The 20206-nt window shown below is 46.8% G+C and overlaps 3 protein-coding genes across 3 annotated transcripts; 1 reads left to right on the plus strand and 2 right to left on the minus strand.

The window, feature by feature from the left end:
* Window positions 1-1751: 1751 nt before the first annotated feature.
* On the plus strand, window positions 1752-4270 carry PtA15_8A150 (uncharacterized protein; the record flags this gene model as incomplete). The annotated part of the gene is made up of 10 exons (XM_053171550.1): window positions 1752-2231; window positions 2299-2320; window positions 2420-2443; window positions 2519-2533; window positions 2608-2685; window positions 2770-2887; window positions 2965-3053; window positions 3142-3341; window positions 3401-3713; window positions 3777-4270. 10 exons carry the CDS (start codon window positions 1752-1754, stop codon window positions 4268-4270), a joined length of 1833 nt encoding a protein of 610 aa, XP_053022802.1.
* A 2352-nt stretch (window positions 4271-6622) lies between these two features.
* On the minus strand, window positions 6623-7363 carry PtA15_8A151 (uncharacterized protein; the record flags this gene model as incomplete). Its single annotated transcript, XM_053171551.1, has 3 exons — window positions 6623-6895; window positions 6974-7264; window positions 7337-7363. The coding sequence occupies 3 exons, from the start codon at window positions 7361-7363 to the stop codon at window positions 6623-6625; spliced, it is 591 nt and encodes a 196-aa protein (XP_053022803.1).
* Window positions 7364-10284: 2921 nt separating this feature from the next.
* Window positions 10285-19883, minus strand: PtA15_8A152 (uncharacterized protein; the record flags this gene model as incomplete). Its single annotated transcript, XM_053171552.1, has 6 exons — window positions 10285-10596; window positions 10668-10961; window positions 11036-11106; window positions 19333-19381; window positions 19454-19560; window positions 19844-19883. 6 exons carry the CDS (start codon window positions 19881-19883, stop codon window positions 10285-10287), a joined length of 873 nt encoding a protein of 290 aa, XP_053022804.1.
* Window positions 19884-20206: the final 323 nt, after the last annotated feature.

Consider the following 20206-nt stretch of genomic DNA (forward strand, 5'->3'; position numbering starts at 1 on the left):
GCTAAAAGCTAAAATAGCTTTGCAACCTGTGGGCGTAGCGTTAGCACAGATGCGCGCGATTGCGCTAACACTACACTCAAAAATAGCGCATTGGCGCTGCGCTATGCTACGCTAACAGCTATGGTAGCTTAGCTGACCCACTGTTGGCGGTGCTCACTATGTACGGGCAACTCCCCAATGCTTCAAATGTTGGAGGATTGGTCACACAGCTCAATGGTGTAAGAATCACCCACTATGCAGCAAGTGTTCTGGCAACCACAAATAAAACACCTGCAAGGAATCTTCAGCTACCAACCCCTCTTGTTGTGTGTGCATCACTAAGAAAAGGTGTCCATCAATTTGGTCAAAGAAAAACATCAATTCATTTATGGTATTCAAAATTGCATATGTCACTATTTACATAAAATCATAAAACCAATTTTGGCTGGGAGATGTCAGCGTGCATAAAACTTAAATTGACATCTCCCAGCCAAAATTGCAGTTTATGATTTTATGTAAAAAAATCTTATGCAATTTTGAATACCATAATTAGACAAGAAATTTGCTCACTCCCCATGGTCCAAAACCTGCCCTCAAATGAAACAAGCCAACATCAGCCGCAAGCAACATTGGTGGAATGCTTGAAATAGTTTTTTCCCCCTTTTCCACTTCCTTTTTTTCTTTTGTCTGTTTGCTTGACCCCCATCCAATGTTAGTGGCATTTTCTTCTTCATTGGTTAGTTTTTGTAGGCAATCAACATCATAATATGCCATCTTTTTTGAATTTAGGCCCCGTTTGGAGCAGATATAACCCAGGCAATATATGAGTTTTTTTGCATGACATCCTATGTGACATCTGATCAGGTCCGCCAAAACTTGATCAGATGTCACAAGATTCCAGATTATATTGCGCAATTATATTGGCTCCAAATGGGGCCTTAGTGAAGGATATACACAACAGTTAGGGTGTTCAAAGTTGTCTTGCATAAAATCATAACACCATAAAATCATAAAATTCTAAGCAGAAAAAAATATGTTCCACCCAAGCACTCAAATTAGAGCAATATTTCTAGGTTGGTACATATAAAATCATCACTTGAAAGTGTTATGATTTTATGATTTTATGTATTGAAAATTTTATGATTTCAACTTTGAACATCTTAAGGGCCTGTACCATAGCTTTCCGGGGATTTGAACCTCAAAAATAGGGGGGAGCTGTTTTTCCAAACGGAGGAAAATGGCCTGTTTTCCGCGGATTATGAGGTTGACAAATAAGCGCTATGGTACTCCGGATTCTGGGCCGCTCGGATTTCACAGAAAGTTGCGAATCCCGGGCAAGATCCTTGGAATCCGCGGGCTATGGTACAGGCCCTAAGTGCGCAATGTCAAATCAAAGCTGCACGTAAAAAAAAAAAGAAAAAAAAAAAAAAAAAAGAGCATAATCCGAGACTGACTTAGCCACCAATGCTGATGCTCTAATGGTGCCAATGGTGGGATGTTTATCCAAATGCCAGTGGGGGATATAGGGGGGTGAGATCACTCTTCAGCCATTTGGCAGCTGGGCTAAAGTGCTCCCTTAACTAATTCTGTGCATTCCGAAATATTAGAAGCGTGTTGTGAGACGCGACGCGTTTTGACGCGTCTCCATTTCCGCCCGTCGATTGCCCGAGCCCGACCTCCACACAACCAGCATCTGCCAACCCCGGATTGTTCAAGATACATACTCAACACATCTCGGCCGGAGGACCACAGCAAGCGACGGCCTGGCGAGCATGGACAAGCGAGCCCGACGGAGCACGCGGAGGGTGATCTACACGGAAGACCAGGACGAGGAGCCGGCGAGCAGGCCGGCCGATGGACAGGCTCGACGGCCGCCCAAGCAGCCCAGGAAACTCCCGAAGCCGACGCCCAAGAGGACGGCGGACTCGGTGGACAGCTCGAGTCTCAGCGGCCTGGACGACTCCCCCTCGGGCTCGCTGGCTGCAGACCCCGGCGAGCCGCGGCTGGCCGAGACCAGTCTTCTTGTCCGGATCCTCAGCTCGGCCGGCCGGGCACATCCGCCCTCCTACCACACCTCCCATCTCTCCTGCCCCTCCGACGACCCGAAGGCTTCCACCACCCTCACCGATCTCCACGCTGGCTTGCTCGCATGGTTCGACACCGTCAAGCTGAAACGCGATATGCCCTGGAGGAAGGACGTCGTGGATATTGCGAGCTGGACCGAGCAGCAAAAAGGCCAGAGAGCCTACGAGGTCCGTGCTTTTCTTCTTGCTTGCCCATGCTTCCTTCTTATCTCTCTGTCTTTCTTGATTCTCCTAGGTCTGGGTTAGCGAAATCATGCGTGCGTTCGCTCGAAATTGTGCTTTTTCAAACACGCTAGGTGGATGTTGACGTGTATGGATCTCGGAACCTCGCACCCGTACGCCGGTCGCCGATCCAGTCCAGCAAACCCAAGTAGAAACTGGTCCGTCGATTGATGACTTTTGATCCCTGCACATTCACAGACTCATTTCCCTTCTTGTTTTTTTTTTTTTTGTAGTGAAATCGTACTATCGTAAATCAGTGCCACGCGAATGATTCCCCCTCCATCGATTCTCATCACTAGCTTTTGGATTGTGTTCTGAACAGTGAGATGGATGGCCCGGTTCCCGACGATATTTGATCTGGCGAAAGCGGATGTCGAGCAAGTGAACGAGTGTTGGCAAGGTGTGTGTGTCATTCGGCGATCGATGAGGGACTGGGTAACCTGACCCTCCTCTCTTGGCTCATCATCCTTTCGTCGATCCGCAGGACTCGGCTACTACTCTCGGGCCTCACGGCTGCTTTCAGGGGCCAAAAAAGTCGTCAAGCGGTTCGCTGGGGTCCTACCTGAAGACCCGCTCATGATGGAGAAAGAAGTGGACGGGATGTGAGTCCTTCGTTCCTCGAGCAAAAATGGTTCCCCATTGGTTGTGTTTATGTTGGTGGTGGGATTATCTCTTGAAGAGGCCCGTATAGTGCCGGTGCGATAGCCTCGATAGCCTACGCCAAGCCAGTACCCATGGTCGATGGCAACGTCCACCGAGTGCTCACGCGTCAGTATTGCCTGCCCATTTGGACCCCCTACGGCTTCTAGAGGATGTCCTGAGGATGATTTTCTTTCTGCTCCCCATGCTTTGACAGGCCTTACGGCGTTATACGCCCCGCAAGCCGCGAAAGCGACTACCAAGTTCCTCTGGTCTACCGCCGCTGAACTAGTCCCCCAGCATCGGCCCGGGGACTTCAATCAAGCGTTGATGGAGCTCGGCGCGACCGTCTGCAAGCCCCGGGAAGCGGCTTGTCCATCTTGTCCGCTCTCCAAATGGTGCAGAGCTTACCAAGAAGTATGTTGGACCACTTCTGGAATTGAGATGATTTTAACCTTGACGACGTCGTCTGCTAGGCGCAAGCTCTGCGTGTTCTGGACAGTGCTGGCGACCGTGACGAGGGAGGAGCGAGACGGAGGCCGAGGGAAGATGAGGACATCGAGGACCTCTGTAGTCTCTGCCAGCCCACGCCCATAGCCTGTCCCAGTGATGGCAACGTCTTGGTCTATCCGATGGCCAAGGAGCGCAAGAAACCTGCCCCCAGAGAAGTCGCTGTCTCGCTCGTCATCTGGAAGGAAAGCTTGTCTGAGGACCAGGTCGACGTCATGGAAAACTCGCCGCTTTCGCTTGATCAGACCCGGACGCTTCTCATCAAGCGTCCCGAAAAAGGTCTTCCGCCTTCTCTCGCTTTTCTTTCCCTCTGCAGCTTCTTCTCAATGTGATCTTTTGTAGGACTTCTTGCGGGGTTATGGGAGTTCCCGTCGATTGATTTGGCCGAGAGCAACGACTCGACGGCCGTCGGCCGCCAGGAAGCGGTGGCGAAGTTACTGGGCCAGACGATTGCGGATTTCCCGTGCTCGGTCGCGTCGACGATGGAAGGGGAAGGAGGAGTCGCGAGTGGGGGAAGGATGTACACGGTCCGACGGTGCCCAGGTGAGCTACCGGCCGTCGAGCACGTGTTCTCGCACCTGAAAATCTCCTACAAAGCCTCTGTTCTCTTCATCCATTCCCCAGCCCCCCCGACCCTCCTCCATCCTTCCCCCCCTGATCGGCCAGCTGCCTCCGGCCAGGCTTGCTGGTCCCCCTCTAGCAATATCTTGGCCGCTAACCTCGGTAACCCCCACAAGAAGATCTGGAACGCATGGCTCGCTCGGCCTGCGAATCTCGCTTCCTCTTCCAAACCTCGTAAACGCAAAGCCTCGGCTCTCGATCAGCCTGACCCATAGCTTCTTATCTTGCTTCTTTCTTTGCTGTACTTTATGCTTGTATATTCCCGGCTCGTTTTTCTTTTGCTCCATATACTCTTACATATGCCTACTAGAAACATCTCAACCAATCAGTCACTATCTGCGTTCTCTTCACCACTCACATTTCTTTCAAGTCAATATTTCACTGCAAAAATAACTTGGACAACTGCTTGCAGTTGACATGCAGGATACTCAAGCCAAGCTGCCATTGTAACTCCACATGAATGCAGAAGTGCCTTTGCTGGCACAGTCACTCTGCAAGGTGCACAGTGACTGTGCATTGAAGCTTGGGTTGAGTCAAACCTTGAGTAAGGCTGGTGTAACACCACAAGCTTCCTCAGAGTTGCCACATGTCAACTGCTCACAGTTGACACAGTTTTTTTTGCAGTGTTTACTTCATAAGACCCCGTGTAGACTGTTGTGATCCAGCTTGGAAATTGTGCCTTGGACTCCGGAGTGTAGAGGCAAAGCCTGCCTTAACGAACCTAGTATGCATTGAGCTGCTGCATGTCTCATGTATCTCAACATGCTAGGGGATCTTGGAAAGAAAAAGAGAAGAATAAAGCAATCACAAAGAAGAGAAGGACAAGAATAATCTGATGTGCAAACTAAAGGCTTTGCAAATACAGAAGTCAATGATAACAGGAGAAAACAAGAAGCAAGACATGGGAGAGAAGGTTGGATAAAAAAATTTAAGTGTTGAAAGTCTCAAGACAAGATTGCCATGAAAGGATGAAGAAAAAAAATAAGCAGATGAGTTAGTTTGCTGGGCAAACCAGAAGACATATGTATAGACAAAGCTTATGATTGCAGTGTTTGCCAAGGCAAAGCCTTTCTCACTGAATACAATCAGGATTCAAGGTTGAGGTGTTGTGCTGCTCCAGGCTGATTTCCATGGTTGAACTTGTGGGTTGATACAACATTGGCCAAAGCGAAAGGGGAAATTATGTTGGATTCAAGTACAGCTGGTCCGGTTGAACAGCAGACAGGTTTCAGCCATATAGCTGTGTAGTTTATCAAGATCTTATTTAATTGCACGCTCTTAGAACCAGTAGTAGTAAAAACTAAAAACAATGAAACTTAATAAATTGTTGTAAATATAAATCAATGCATAATCTAATGAGGTTTACCTATGATGGTGCAATTGACATTGACAACAGACTATGTGAGATGGCGTGAAGTTTTAAGGATAATGAAAACTAGAAATAAAACAATAGCACTGAGTTGATGAGAATGACCAAGAAAAATTTGAACAGAAAACCCATCTACCTATCCTCCTCCCCCTGAAAGGTTATACTCTTCACAGTTGACGTTTACAGATGTTATTGGCTGACACTGAGTGAATTGTTGACGCATTCAGGATGAGTGTTGATACTAGATGGTTTGATATCAACAACTTTACCTTGGTCAATACTGACGTTGAGCTTTGACGGTTGATCTGAGTTGAGTTGTTTTTATTCTTCTTGTCTTGAGTCTGCAAGTTGGTTCCGGTTTCTGATTCTCAGTTTTACGTGTTGGAATGTTCTTGAGATGTAATTTAATTTTATGTGACATGTGAATGACATTTCATCCAACAGGGTGACACATCAGATGTCATAATCTGACAATATCCATAGTTGAGTTGTGCAGCCTTCTTTCCTGTCTTGACACTCACCTTGAAAAAGATGAGGGCACTGAGTGACAGGAGAATTGAAGTTAATTCCAGTCTTTACTCTAGCTACTTCTAGGAAGAAGTGGTGGAACCCCCTGATGATGACAAAGGGGCCATTGCTATTCAAGGGGAGTAATGTTGCAGTACCCCTGGACTTTCAAAACATGTTACTGAATGTCACCTGACACCCATTCACATCACTTAACACTTTTCTCATGGCCATTAATCCTTATTTCCTTTGAAAGGAACCCTTCCAAATAAGTTAAGACACCTTAGCAGATTGATAAAGTAGAGAAAATATCACATTTTAACATTTGGAAAACAAAGTATGTGATCAGAAAAATATGTGAGCTAGATGCAGGTCAAACTGCTGGTAGTAACTGGTCCCAAAACACTCTGCCATGAACTGATGAATATTTAAAATGAAATGAAGTAAAGTTGGCAGACAAGTAGTGGAGGACAAAAGAATAAGATGACAAACAACAACCGCAAGCAAAATGTAAGAAATCCGGTGTGAGATTGAGAGAATGAGAAAGATATGTTAGACAATCAGGAGTAATGAAGGACTTCCGGTTGCCTAAATGGCTTACTTCAGAGGATGCATACAAGCTTTCCCCATTTACATCAAACTCAGCACTTTTTTATTTGCCCACTGTGTTTGCTGTCATGAATAGACCGGCTTAATAGTATCGACCTCCACGGCGCCTAAATCCTCTGCCGGCGTGAGTCAGTGGATATACCCACACAACGTGGGGATCGTGCCTACGTAGAATGGCCCAGATTATCGTGACGAACAGCGCCAAAACTGCTCCTACGACAACAACAATGCCACCCAAGACAAGCAAACCTTTTGCTGTTTCGCCGATTTCACGACTTGTAGTTTGAATTGCAACTTGGTCATTTCTTGCGGTATCGACACTCATGGGCAATGCTACAGCTCTACTCCCTGCAGGCTAAAAGTGGAAACGGATGATTCAAAATCACTCAGATCGTGGCCCGGAATTTATTTTGAATCAATGAGAACTACTCACGTCAGGATAGGCCCGGGATAATCTATCGAAGCCCTGAGCTGGCGTCTCCTCTGACTCCGAGGTCTGCTCCTTGATGGAAGAGTCTTCGTTTGGTTGTATGATTGATTTTTCATACAGGCTCGGCATTTCGATTGCAGATTCGTCTAGCATCCCATCGATCGAGTAGATCGGGGGTGATGTCAACGGGGAATTCCCAGGCAGATACTTAGCCACACCTTCACGGGGCTCTGGCGAAACTAGGCTCTTGGGCAGGTGAGCAGGATGTTCCATCGCAGCATATTGTCCGATAAGCTATACATCCAGAAGAGCGGGATGTTAGTCTGGAGCCAGCCAAGCATGAGAACGGGAGACGAAAAAACTAACTAGGAAGAGGAGCATAAGAAATGCCATGATTAGAAGCTGGAGCAATTTTCCTATGAGCCGGTCGTCTAGATTATAAAGGGAAAGTCACTATAAATATTGGAGACAAAATGAAATACCTCTGAGGTAGTTTTGTCTGGGTCTATCAAGCCCAAGCCGACCTCAAGTGTCTCCTGTTATCCTCAAAGTGGGAATCCCAGTGACACGTGAAAGCGCAGTGCCCGAGGTCTAAAGTCGGCTTGTTTGACAGTTCACCCTTGAAGCCGTCCAGAGTCCAGACCCTACTCTCGATCGCAGTCGCACTATTCCCTCCCGGCTGTAATGTACTGCTTGATTCTACTCATCAATGAGTTTACTGGGGTTTCAATGAAGTGCTGACTGGTTTGAGGGGAGAATCCTGCCGGCAGTCTCAATATGTAAATGCGGATGAGTCAGAACGAGAACATCTGATTTCATAATTTTGCCAACCTTGCTATCAGCCATTATCTACCAGACCAAGGCGAAAGACACAGAGGACTCGTGTCAAGTTTGTAAACGACAGAGCCTCTCTGTGTGCATGCCTTGCGCAAGGAATTCCAGGCCAAATCTAACTTAACTAAATCCCTCTCTATGTGGAGGGGGGACGCTGTCCCGCAGGGACCCTCCGAAGCGACCTCCGAAGGAGGAGGGACTTAGCTAAGTTAGAGGCCAAATTATGAGCAATTCCAACAAGCCAAGGAGGAGGGACTTAGCTAAGTTAGAGGCCAAATTGTGAGCAATTCCAACAAGAACTCAAGTGGGCCATTCTTAACTTGCAACCATGTCTGGCCAGTCGCAATGCACAAGCTTTCACACAGTTATGAATGTATCTGTGTCTCACCCAGCCTGACAAAACAATTAAGTACCCTTGATGCATTGCCATCCAGAGTCTCTTCTCAATCAAAGTTAATCTACAGCCGCTGCCATATTTATACTTTCTCAATGACTCTCTTGGATAAAATCAACCATGTAAATTTACTCAGTAGCCAGTTGAGCAGGGTTCAAATGACTTCAATTGCTTTTTGCAACAGTGGGTCAGCTATGCTAACCATAGCTGTTAGCGTAGCGTAGCGCAGCGCAAATGCACTATTTTTTAGTGTAGCGTTAACGCAATCGCGCGCATCTGCGCTAACGCTACGCGCAAAGGGTGCAAAGCTATTTGAGCTTTTAGCTTAGTGTTAGCGCAGATGCGCCCAATTGCGCTAACGCTAACCACGCAGGGCGCAAAAGAGCGCGCGCTATGCTGCGCTACAGCGCTTTTTGCGGCAAAAAAGGCCTTTTTTCCGCTAAAAGCGCCTTGGCGCAACGTAGCGGAGCGGAGCGCTAACGCTAAAAAAATTGGTGTGTTGTTAGCGCAGCATAGTGGCGCTAACAGCGCGCTAACGCTATTCAAAAAAGGTCAGCACTTTTTGCCGCTACGCTAAACTTTAGGGCTAAAATAATGTAGTTTAGCGTAGCGGCCCACTGCTGCTTTTTGATGCATGTGAACAATGAGATCACACTGTGAACCCAAATATGATGTGAACTCTGATGTGCATCTGCACTGGAGATGGCACAAGTAGAAATGTTTACCTTTTATATCATTCATCACTAAATTTGAACACTTCTAATTTTCCCCCATCCAAATTTGCCCGTTTTCTCAAATCAAACTGAAAATGAGTCTTATGAATTTAATAAAAATCCCCACATCATACTCATTCCTCCATGTACAAATCTCATTCAGGTTTAAATAAGTGGCAATACTTAAGCATAAATGCAGAAAGATAATGCCACCCTAAATTCTTGGTGTAACTCTCAGAGATTTTTTCAGGAGGGAAGCCCTTCAAGTACCCTTGTAGAGAATGTCCATTTGAACTTGTTTACCGGTTTGCACTCAAGTACCACATTGGTTTTTGTACAAAACAGGGACCAAGTACCGCACCCAGCACTGCCTGGCAGGTACCAGCAGTACCTTTTTTTATCAGTTGAGATAACTTGCAATATTAAATGGAATCCACATGAGGGCTAGGTGCTTGCTGGAGTGTTAATATCAGTGGCTCTGCTGGTATCTTGAATTTTTCTTCTCCCAGGGGCAAAGATTTGTGAGATAATTGAAGTGTTGGGTGGTTGCAGCCACAAGCCATTGTGATTGAGAAAGCCTTTTCCAAGAAGGACTTGGTTGAATATTTTATCCAGCTAGTACTGGTTTGATCACACAATATTGTACGACTCAATCACCAGAGGGGCTGGCACGGGGTAACCACTGCAGCTTCCATCCTATCTGGGGGAGTCAGTTGAGTGGGTACCCAAAGCGGTACCCAGGTATCTCCCCTTTTTTCCCAAACATACCGGCACCCAGAACCACCCAACGGGTGGGTTGCGGGTGCCGGCGGGACTTGCCAGGCGGTCTAAGCTTTATCATTCATTCAAATTTGGGCTCAGCTTTCTAATCCCATAGTTCACAAGCTACAATTTAGCTTGAATTCCAATCCAAGTTGAATTTGCACAATCAGGAAATTTGAATTGCTTTGAAGCCGTCTCTCCTGTCTCTCTAAAGCTTCTTGAAATCATTTATATAGGTTAAACTATTTAAATAAATTGGTCCCAAAACACTTTGCAATGAACTGATCAATATTGAAAATGAAATGAAAGAATGATGACAGACAAGAGGAAGCAGACAAAAGAATAAGAACCTATAAGAACCTAGACAAAACTGAAAAGGAAGATGGCAGAAAAGAGACAGGTAGCCACTATCAACATATTGATTGAAATGTGTGAGAGTGAGGGAAGCAGAAATTTCAAGAGAAGGTGTGAGACAATCAGAATTATATCAACAAATATATAGCCTTCTATAGTGTTACATGCAAACATAAACTCATGATTATGTAGCTACATGTAAACGGATCGACCTAAGTACAAGCCCCAAGTGTTTTCTGGTATAAAATATAAGCCAGCTAATGACAGACAACGGCTAACTGCGGTCCTCTAGGGTACTTTCTTCCAATGTGATTGAGGTTGTGTAACGCAAAAATCCACCCGGCTTGACAGTGTTGTTTACGTAGGGCAATCCAGTAAAACGTGACTGTGAGCAAAAAAGCAAGCACTACCAGGAACCCCACGCTGCCAGAGGCAATAAGAGCATCTCTCCGCCTTGGCCCTTCAAACTGTAGTGCGCGACTTCTAGTTTGCATCCGAACTTGGACATCTCCTGTGGTACTGGGTCCCGTTGACCTGGACATGAACGCTACAGCTGTGCTACCTGAAGGCTAAACGTGGAAGCAGATGATTACTCAGATCATTACTCGGAATTTCTTTAGAATCGGTGGGCACCACTCACGTCCGGATGGGCCCATGATAATCTATTGAAACCCTGAGCTGGCGTCTCCTCCGACTGCGAGGTCTGCACCTTGCTGGAAGGATCTTCGTTTGATCGTATGATTGATTCTTCATGCGGGGTTGGCATGTCGATGGCGGATTCTGCGCCTGGCATCATATCGATCGAGTAGATCGGGGGCGATGTCAACGGGGAATTCCCAGGCAGATAGTCAGCTACACCTTCGCGGGGCTCTGGCGAAACAAGGCTGTTGGGCAGTTGAGCAGGATGTTCCATCGCAGCATATTGTCCTATAAGCTATATATCCCAGAAGAACATGATGTGAGTCTAGAGCCATCCAGACGCCATTGAAACGAGATGAAAAAACTGACTAGGAGGAGGAGCACAAGAGATACCATGATACGAGGCTGGAGAGATTTTTCTAAGAGTTGGTGGTGTAGATCTATGTAAAGAACAAGTCACAGTTTCTAATGCAGATAACAGGAAGGATGTCTGAGGTAATTTTGTCTGGGTCTATCTTCAAGCCCACCGAAGTGTATCCTTTTCATTCTCAAAGTGGGAATCCCATCTGCGATGAGTGACCTATGAAAGCGCGGAGGTGTAGACTCTAGAGTTGGCTTGTACATCTCCCCCTCGAAGCCGTCCAGACTCTGCTCTCGGTCGCAGTGGCAGTTGCACGGCTTGATTTTACTCAAAAATTGGGGTTTCAATGAAGTGACGATTACTTTTGGAGGGGAGACACTGATAAGACCAACCGGCAGTCTCAGTATGTAAGTGCGGGTGAGTCAGAATCAGAAAGCATGAGTTCATATTTTTGCAAACCTTGAAGTTGCAAGCAGTTATTGATTGTATCTAGTTCCAAACCAAAGCAAAAAGTCTTACCAAGGCAAAAAGTGCCTCCGAGGAGGAAGCGGAGGAGGACTTGTGCCAAGTTCGTAAATAACATTGCCTCTTTGCGTACATATACATGCTCTGAGGCTGCAATGAGCTCAAACTATGAGCGATTCCGACGATGATGTGCACAAGGTACTGTGCTGTACCTCGGCACTGTAAGATGCCGTATGGGTTTGGCAAATGGGAACTGGACAAAACAGTCCCGTCGCTGATTAGCACTCGGCACTAGTCGATCCGGTCTCCAAATCTCGGTAAATTGCTGACAAACTACGGAACACTACTCACCTGGACAAAACAGTCCCGTCGCTGATTAGCACTCGGCACTAGTCGATCCGGTCTCCAAATCTCGGTGAGGAAAAGATTTGGAGCCGGGGCGCGGGAATGTCCAGGCTAAGTAGTGGCCGCAGTCCTAGCCCGGGGAATCCCCCGGGGTAGGATAAACTAAACACAAAGTTATGGTTGTAAACAGTTTTTGTAATCTTGTAAACCATGATTCTGCCGCCTCTACTCTAACAGGCACGACCTTGAGTGAGCCATTCTTGACTTGCAAACATGTTGTTGAGGTGTGGGTTGTAGTCATGTTTTCCTTTCTGCTTCCAACCTGTCCTTTCTCTTTCACATTCTGTGACATGTCATGTAGGGTAGTCTATTCACCTGGGCAGCAGATGTGGAAGGCTTTTCCTCATCCTTCCACAAACTCATCTGCGCTGTGTTCTGCTGTCCCAGGTGAGCTTTTCTTTCTTTTTCTCTCTTTCTTTTTCTTCCTCAGCTTTCTCTTGTTTCCCTCATGATGCAATGAACTTATCCTTCCACGAACTCATCTGCGCTGTGTTCTGCTGTCCCAGTTCACTGCAACAGGTTATGAGACCCAGTTGCCTCTAGCTCGTGCACATTAAATACCAGATTACTTGGTTTGTAATTCACCTGAAGGATCAACCACTCTTTTGCTCCATCAACACCAATGTCAACCAGCAATTCCACCGTAAAATTTGCTCTGCCTCACATGGAGCTCACATCACACCTGGCACTAAAGATCTCTGGGGTCGAACCACTCAAGGCCCCAGGCGAGAAATTAAACTATCTTGACTGGTCCGTGGTACTCAAAATTCACTTTAACGTGACTGGCGTTGGCTACATCATCAAGACTCTTCCCGAAGGCGCTGCACCTACTCGGCTACCTACCCAAGCGCAGGATAATCTGGCCATATGCTTGGTCATCTCCCACACAGTGTGGTGTTCCATATGCGTGACAATGCCAAAAGCCCATTGCAGAGGTATTATAGTAGAGGGAGTGTGTAATACAGTGCGGGGGAAGTAGGGAAGAAGGAGCAAGATGGGAGGAGAGGCCTTGACCCTCAACATTGGGAATGGAACAGGTTGGACAGTGGATGCAGAGTGTGTGGAAGAGGATGGAAGATGGCTTGGTTGCATAGCAACACATGACATCATGCAGCGCAGTACATGCATGAAAGTGCTGTGTAGCTCAAGCGCCTCATGCAGCATATATCCCTCATTGTTTGTACGCATAGTGAAGCATATGCAGGTAGATAAGCTGTACAGGAAGTGCCTCCCGCAGCATAAATCCCTCATTGTTTGTACATGAAGCACATCATATGCAGGTAGATAAGATGTATAGGAGGCGTCTCCTGCAGCATAAATCCCTCATTGTTTGTAAGGCAGTGCAGCACACGCATGCAGATGCTGTGTAGTTGAGTGTCTCCTGCAGCATAAACCCCTTGTTGTTTGCACATGCAGCGCAGTACATGCATGAGAGGCTGTGTAGTTGAGATCCCCTGCAGCAATAATCCCTCATGAGGAGCTTCCCTGGAGCAAAAATCCCTCACCCTTCAATATATAAGGAGGCCCTTTCCCCCCTCACCAGACTTTTCCCCATCAGCCTACAGAGGTTTGGTCACAGTGGTTAGTTAGTTACGGTAGTTAGTTAGTGTTGCAATCAGCCTACAGAGGTTTGGTCACAGTGGTTAGTTAGTTACGGTAGTTAGTTAGTGTTGCAATCAGCCTAGGAAGGTTTGGTCACATACGGTAGTTTAGTCAGCAGTGCGGTTATTAGCGGTATTAGTGGTTAGTAAAAGTAGCGTAGAAGTTTAGTAGTAGTATTAGTGTTTTTTTGGCAGTAGTAGAACCCAGCATAACACAACAACAAGTGCGAGTTAAACAGCATATTAGTAACGTGTAGTACGAGTATCACAAAGTAAGTATATTGCCTGCGAGCAAAGAAGTTATAGCAGATTTGCTAGCCTGTTGAATCAAGTGATCTAGGTCTGATAGAGATTACTATATGAAAGTAAGATCTATCTTGGAATCAGCCATATCTTTATAAATATTGATTACAAGACTCTTAGATATTTGCATAGTATTATTAGAGGGGCAGGTCTTTCAAACCACCCGTAAGTTGTAATAGCCTTTCAACCTATTAAGCAATTTATTTCCCCCTCAGCGGATATTTCACCAAATTATATTTAGTGTCCCACACGAGTCCTACATCTGGTGTCCCAACAGTGGCCCATTTCCTTCAGCAAGATCATCAAGTCATCAATCAATTTAAGCAGATCATCAGTAACTTCAACCAATCGTGGAAAAGAGTGGCGGCGTGGATCATAGACGGGACGGAGTGGATAGGATTTTGAACAAAGAGGCTAGGATTTTGGACAACGAGGATAGGATTTTGGACGACAAGGATAGGATTTTGGACGACAAGGATAGGATTTTGGCCAACAGGGATAGGATCACGGACGACAAGGATAGGATTTTGATTGGCAAGGATAGGATTTTGGACGACGAGGATAGGATTTTTGACGTTGAGGATAAGGAACGTCGGTTGCGGGAAAGAGAAGTGATACGGGAGGTCTTTCGGAAGCATTTCCCTAACATTGGGGAACAGAGAACACAATCCAACTCAAGCTCAGTAGTCAACATGGATCCACCTATTGAAGATCAGTCAGCAATCATCCAACACCAGCAAGCGGAGATATCAGAAATAAAGGATGCAATGAAGGAAATGAGGGAGATGATGGCAGCACTGTTAGGACAGAAGAAATCACCGCAGAGCATACCAATACCTGAGACTCCGGTCCAACAAGGACCATCCCTCCGATTTGCAACCTCAACTCCATTCACAGCACCAACAGTTGGCTTGGACACAACCATTCACGGCATTACAGATAGCTTGTTGAATTTAGCTCAGACGACGCCAGACTCCAGTCAGTGTCGATCACAAGCGGAAATTACGCTAAAGGATGAGGAGACAGGGAATGTTCTGGACACAAAGAAGATGAACTTACACTTTGATGGAACAGAAGTAGAACTGTTTATTAAGAGAGTGGAGAAGATAGCTCGAGTACAGAAGGCTGGAGGACAGGATGTGGCATTACAATTGCCGTTTCTCATCAAAGACCAGAAGATCAGTGAATGTATTGAGAGCATGGAAGGCCATGAAAATCGAGACTGGGAGATGCTGAAGAAGGAGCTTATTTGTAAATGGGGTCGGGCTACACCAAAAAGGAGATTCAATGAGGAGTCAATTCCAACATTGGTGGACAAACATGCTAGCAAAGGTGGCATTCAGACGAAGGAAGAGTATCGTAAATTTGTGGGCGAACTTGAGGAGATCCTTGCATACTTGAAGAAGATGGGCTACGAGGACTTGAGTGCAGAAAGTGGCGACCCACTTTGGAGGGCAATTTCACTTGAGATACGGCGAGACGTGGCGAAGGATTTGGCGTATAACAAGAAACTACGGAAGACAAAGGATGGCAAGGCGTTAGTACCTAAGTTGGAGCAATTGAAGGAATACGTGGAGGCGTCACTGTCCGTATTGGATATGGAAGTTGGAACATCAAAGGGTAAGAGTTTCAGCAAGGAACCAGAAGCCAAGAACGAAGTTCAGTCCAAACCCAAAGCAGATGCGGGGTCTGACAAGGTAAAGGCATTAGAAGAAGAAATTAAGAAATTACGTACTGACTTAAATACTAACTTGAATACTAACCTAAATTCTAGACCCTTTCCGCCTCATTTAGCAGGAACAAGACCACCAGCAGCAGGATTTAGACCGCCAGGACCCGGAGAACCACCTTACCAAAGAACCCAGATCCAGTGTTATTACTGCAAGGAGATGGATCACACAGCAATGTTTTGCTCCCATCTAAACAAAGACATCACTAAGCGGGCCGTTTACAAGTCAGGACCAAATTACTATTATCCAAACAGGGAACCAATTCCGTCTGACACAGGCGACTCTATTCGTGAACTGGTACGGAGGTATGCGGAGCGGGTTGAGTTAAGCAGGGAAGGAGCGGAAATACGAGCTAATAGGGCGGCAGGAAACACAGGAGTGGAGAAATCGCATGAGCCAACAGCAACCATGATTTTGACTAACCAATGGGAGATGTGGAGTCCACCGGAGATGCACTACGGGGAGGAAGACGAGGAGATCCAGGTTGGATTTGGCTTACGGCAATCTCCGAGACATGCGGATAAGGAGAAGGAAAAAGACAGTCAGCCAGTGCAATCTAAACCAGATAAGGTGGAGAAGCCTAAGGAGAGCACACATAATGCACCAGTACCCAACCAAGAGGCCAACAAGAAACCCCCGGTGACAAAGAAGAGGAGATCAAGCTATCCGGGAGCATGGGTGGAAGGAACATCTGATGACGGAAGCAGTGAAGGCGAGGAGATTCAGGAACGGGAGCGGGTACCTGCAAAGGACGACGAAAGGAAGAATACAGAGGAGTCAGCAAAGGAGTCATCGGAGACAACGGTGGACAGAGCCAAAGTTGGGGGGGGGCTGAGAAAGAAGATATTGAAACAAAGCTTCACACTCACCCTGGAAGAACTCCTGCTTATTGCACCAAAATTCCTTCAAGACTTACATAATTTACCTTTGGCTGAGGTCAAGATGGCAGATCGTCAACAAAGCTCCGGAATATGTAACCGAACCAACTTTGAGGAAGAATTTGATTGTAGTGGCCGACCACTGAATACCATAGCACCGCTGACATATGCATGCCCATTGGGATTTGTGAATATAACTATTAACGGACAAAAGATCAAGGCGTTAGTTGATAGTGGCGCAGAACTGAACATCATGCCGGAAACTGTGGCTCTGCAATTGCAATTACCTACTAGGGAAATCAGTATGAATATTACGGGTATTGGTGGCCACTCTTCACCCATCGTGGGATTAGCAGAGGCCATCCCATTCCATATAGACGCAGAGGACAACAAAGCAGCCAATTTTTTTATTGTGAGAGGGAAGGTATATACAGTGTTGGGAAGACCATTTTTGGCGGATCACAAAGTACGCCTGCAGTTGTCCAAAGCACAAGGAGAAATTTTGAGTTACGAGCTATGGGATGGAGAAAGGTTATGTATACCAATATGCGCTCCAGAAGTTCCAGGATGGGAAATGGCACCCCCTCGAAGGATTGCCAGTAAGTGTTCCCATAGCATTCAGGTGAGTGAATATCAGCTTAAGGAGACAGCAACGGATGGAGCGGGCAGCGGGGCGGATATTGGTACAGATAGGGGGTCAAGCAGCGGAGAGGATAGTGGTACGGATAGCGGGTCAAATAGTAGAGCGGATATGGGTTGCAATGAAGGAACGGACGGTGGAACAGCCAGCGGGATGGATACTGGAACAGATGCCGGCTCAAATAACGAATTATATAACAGCACAGGGTTCACAGAAGAGAGTAGACCTGTATATGGGCCATTGAACACTCCTTCAGATACTCTGTCAAATTGTACGGGATTTGTGTTGAAGGAAACAGGTAAAGATGATGAGGAAAGGGGAATACAAGATCATTCTTCAGACACACCTGATCTCCATAAAACCAAGCAGGTGCCTTTAGAGCAAGAATGGCAGTCACATCCTTCGTCTGAAATGAGGAAAGATTGGCATACAGAGTGGGAACAACTACCGTTGTGGATGGGCACTCATACTGCTCCAGAACCAAAGCTGTTTCCAATAAGTGCTGATTATATTGATGAGGGGTATCCAGTAAAAGAATTCCTGCGCATTTATCCAGAAAATTATGATTGCACAACTGAAGGGGTTTGGAAAGAGCTCCCTGGGCACCCCGTTGGACGAATAGGATTTATGATGTTGCTAAATTACGACGGGACCATGGGATATCTTCAAAATGACACCATTTGGCCGGAAATCTGGTGGATTGCATCTACGGAACGGTTTGGAATGTACGTTGGCAGCACTCGAGGAATTATTGATACGGCAGAACTGGAGATGCGGTATGATTTGCACGATCGGAGGGGGGAGGAGGAGGAGTTCTTGAGACGTGTATGCGCAAAGATGGTGCTGTTGTTTGGGAGATTCAGCTGGGATCTATTCAAATGGGCGCTACGGGACGAACAAGATCAACTTGGTATGGATTTCAGAACCTTCTGGGCAGATTGGGAGTATTCTGCAATTGCAGAATAGCCCCCACACATAGCAGATTACGGATTGGTGTATATAGGATAGATTCTGGAAGAAATTTACTTGATAGCTTCAATCTTCTTGGCACTCCACCTTGCGGGGATTGGTCATGTGTTTTTTCAGGTTTCAGTTTTCCCCTGCCATTTAGGGCTCATTACTCTCAGGAGGGGTCAGGTTTGTCTTATTTTTATTTTATTCCTATCAGAAGTATAAAGCTAACAGAATAGGAAGGAGACCCTTTGTCTTTATGTGTAGAGCTAACAGGAGTGGAATGTTTCTAGAGCTACCAAGATGGGAAGCGGACACAATATTTTATTTCCAGAGCTGACAGGATTGGAAGGAGACATGTTTGTTTTTAAGGCTAACAAGATTGGAAAGAGACCTTTTTTCTTTTTTTTATATTTAGAAGCTAACAGGACAAGTAGGGAGCAGCTTTGTTTTTGTATTTTTTAGATAAGAGGAGGTCTTGGGAGTCGGGCTGAAATATCAGTGGCCTTGGATGAAAAGAGGAAGGGAGAATGGTCAGAGTTGAGGGTTGGTAGGGTCATAGCCAGGAACGGTACGAGTATTTATGTAGTTGAAGCAAAGGATAGCTGCGCAAAGGGTGCGAAACACTAATCGCGCTTGGGAATTGGGGTCGTCGAGTAACACCAACCTATGGGAAGAAGGAGCGTTCGGGACTGTGCTTGTATCAGTTGATAGTTAGGAGTGTGGATGGGAGGAGAAGAGTAGGAAGTAATGCTCACAAATTAGCGCTATGGGCAATGAACCAACCTTCAAGCAAGTCGGCGTCTAAGCGGAGAAGGTTATGGTGATTAGCGTCGGGGTGATTGGCGGGAAATCTGGCCAACATGGCCCGAAGAGACACTAGAAGATTGTAGAACTGCGCGGCTAGGAAAGCAGAGCTGAAGTGTCCATCAGTGTACACTTCAGCAATCTGTGCGGCTCGAGGACGAGGGGTCGGCGGCATGTCAGGAGGAGATGGAGGGGTAGGAGGCATTTCAGTTGGAGGCGACGAAGACGTCGGAGGAGGGGAAAGTGGGGAATAGCGTTGGCGACGATTCGGGCGCTCTGGGCCGACGGGAGTCGGAGACTCTGGAGCCCAGCGATGACGAAGGGCAGGTGGAGGCGATCGAAGGACGAACGGAGCAGCTTGTGCCCATCGAGGTGAGTGGATTGGCGAGGGCGTGCAAAGGTTTGCAAGTATAGGAGGAGACCCGACCGTGAACGCAGGAGCACGAGCGTTCTGAAGATAGCCGCCAGCGGCGGTGGAGAAGCGAGCAGTAGCAATATAGGGAGGAGGTGCCTCATCTGGAGTACCTTCTTCTTCAAGAGGTTCGATAAACGACGGACGCGCCGTCGTCGGGGCCTAAAATGAGATGGGGGGGGTGTACTATGTTAGGAGGCAGGTATTGAGGAGATAGCTTGAGCGAGGGCGTACCCTTTCAGTCACAGGAGAGGAAGCAGTATCGCGCGGGGCCTCTGGGACAACAACAACGCCGGTGGACTCGTGAGAAGACATTCTAAACAAGGTGGTATGGTATTTCTCTAACAAGTCAAGACAGAAAGCAATATTAGTCTCAAAAATAAAGCCAGAAAACAGTAGAATTGGCTGTAAGATGGTGCTCTAATCTCTTTGTTGGTAGTGAAAACTGGAGAGGGAACGAAGGAGGGAGGGAGGAACTGGGGACGCACCTTGATCCCGAAAATTTTTGTGCAAACCCGATCGGCGAAACTGAGAGAAACATCTGGATATGGCAGCGTAGCTGACGGCGCTGTACCAAGCGTTGTCAGCCTATTGAAAATGGTCTTTGCAATTAAGGTCACTCACCTTCTTCTGCCGCGAAGGTGAAGAGCTTGAACTGCTTCATTAGATCTGGTTGGCGGAATGGAGGTAGAGAGTAGCGGCCGCATGGATAAGAGCCGAGGTCTGCCGCTGTTCAGGGGATCGACGTATGTGTTTATATGAAGGGAATAAGGTTTCTATTCACTCAAACCAATATCGGGGTGCAGAGGCGCGCAAGGACGGATCGGATCGAGCTGTTTTATTGGCAAGTTACGGAGCGCGGAGCGGATTTTAGGAAGGTCTCTACGACTTGGGGACGACCTTGTAGCACTCCGACCCGCGCGAGCGCGAGCAAAGCGCAGTAGATTCTAACATAAGGGACCGCACCCATGGTGTTGTGGCTACATG

Source organism: Puccinia triticina, chromosome 8A (genome assembly GCF_026914185.1).
Source record: "Puccinia triticina chromosome 8A, complete sequence".
Classification (NCBI taxonomy): domain Eukaryota; kingdom Fungi; phylum Basidiomycota; class Pucciniomycetes; order Pucciniales; family Pucciniaceae; genus Puccinia; species Puccinia triticina.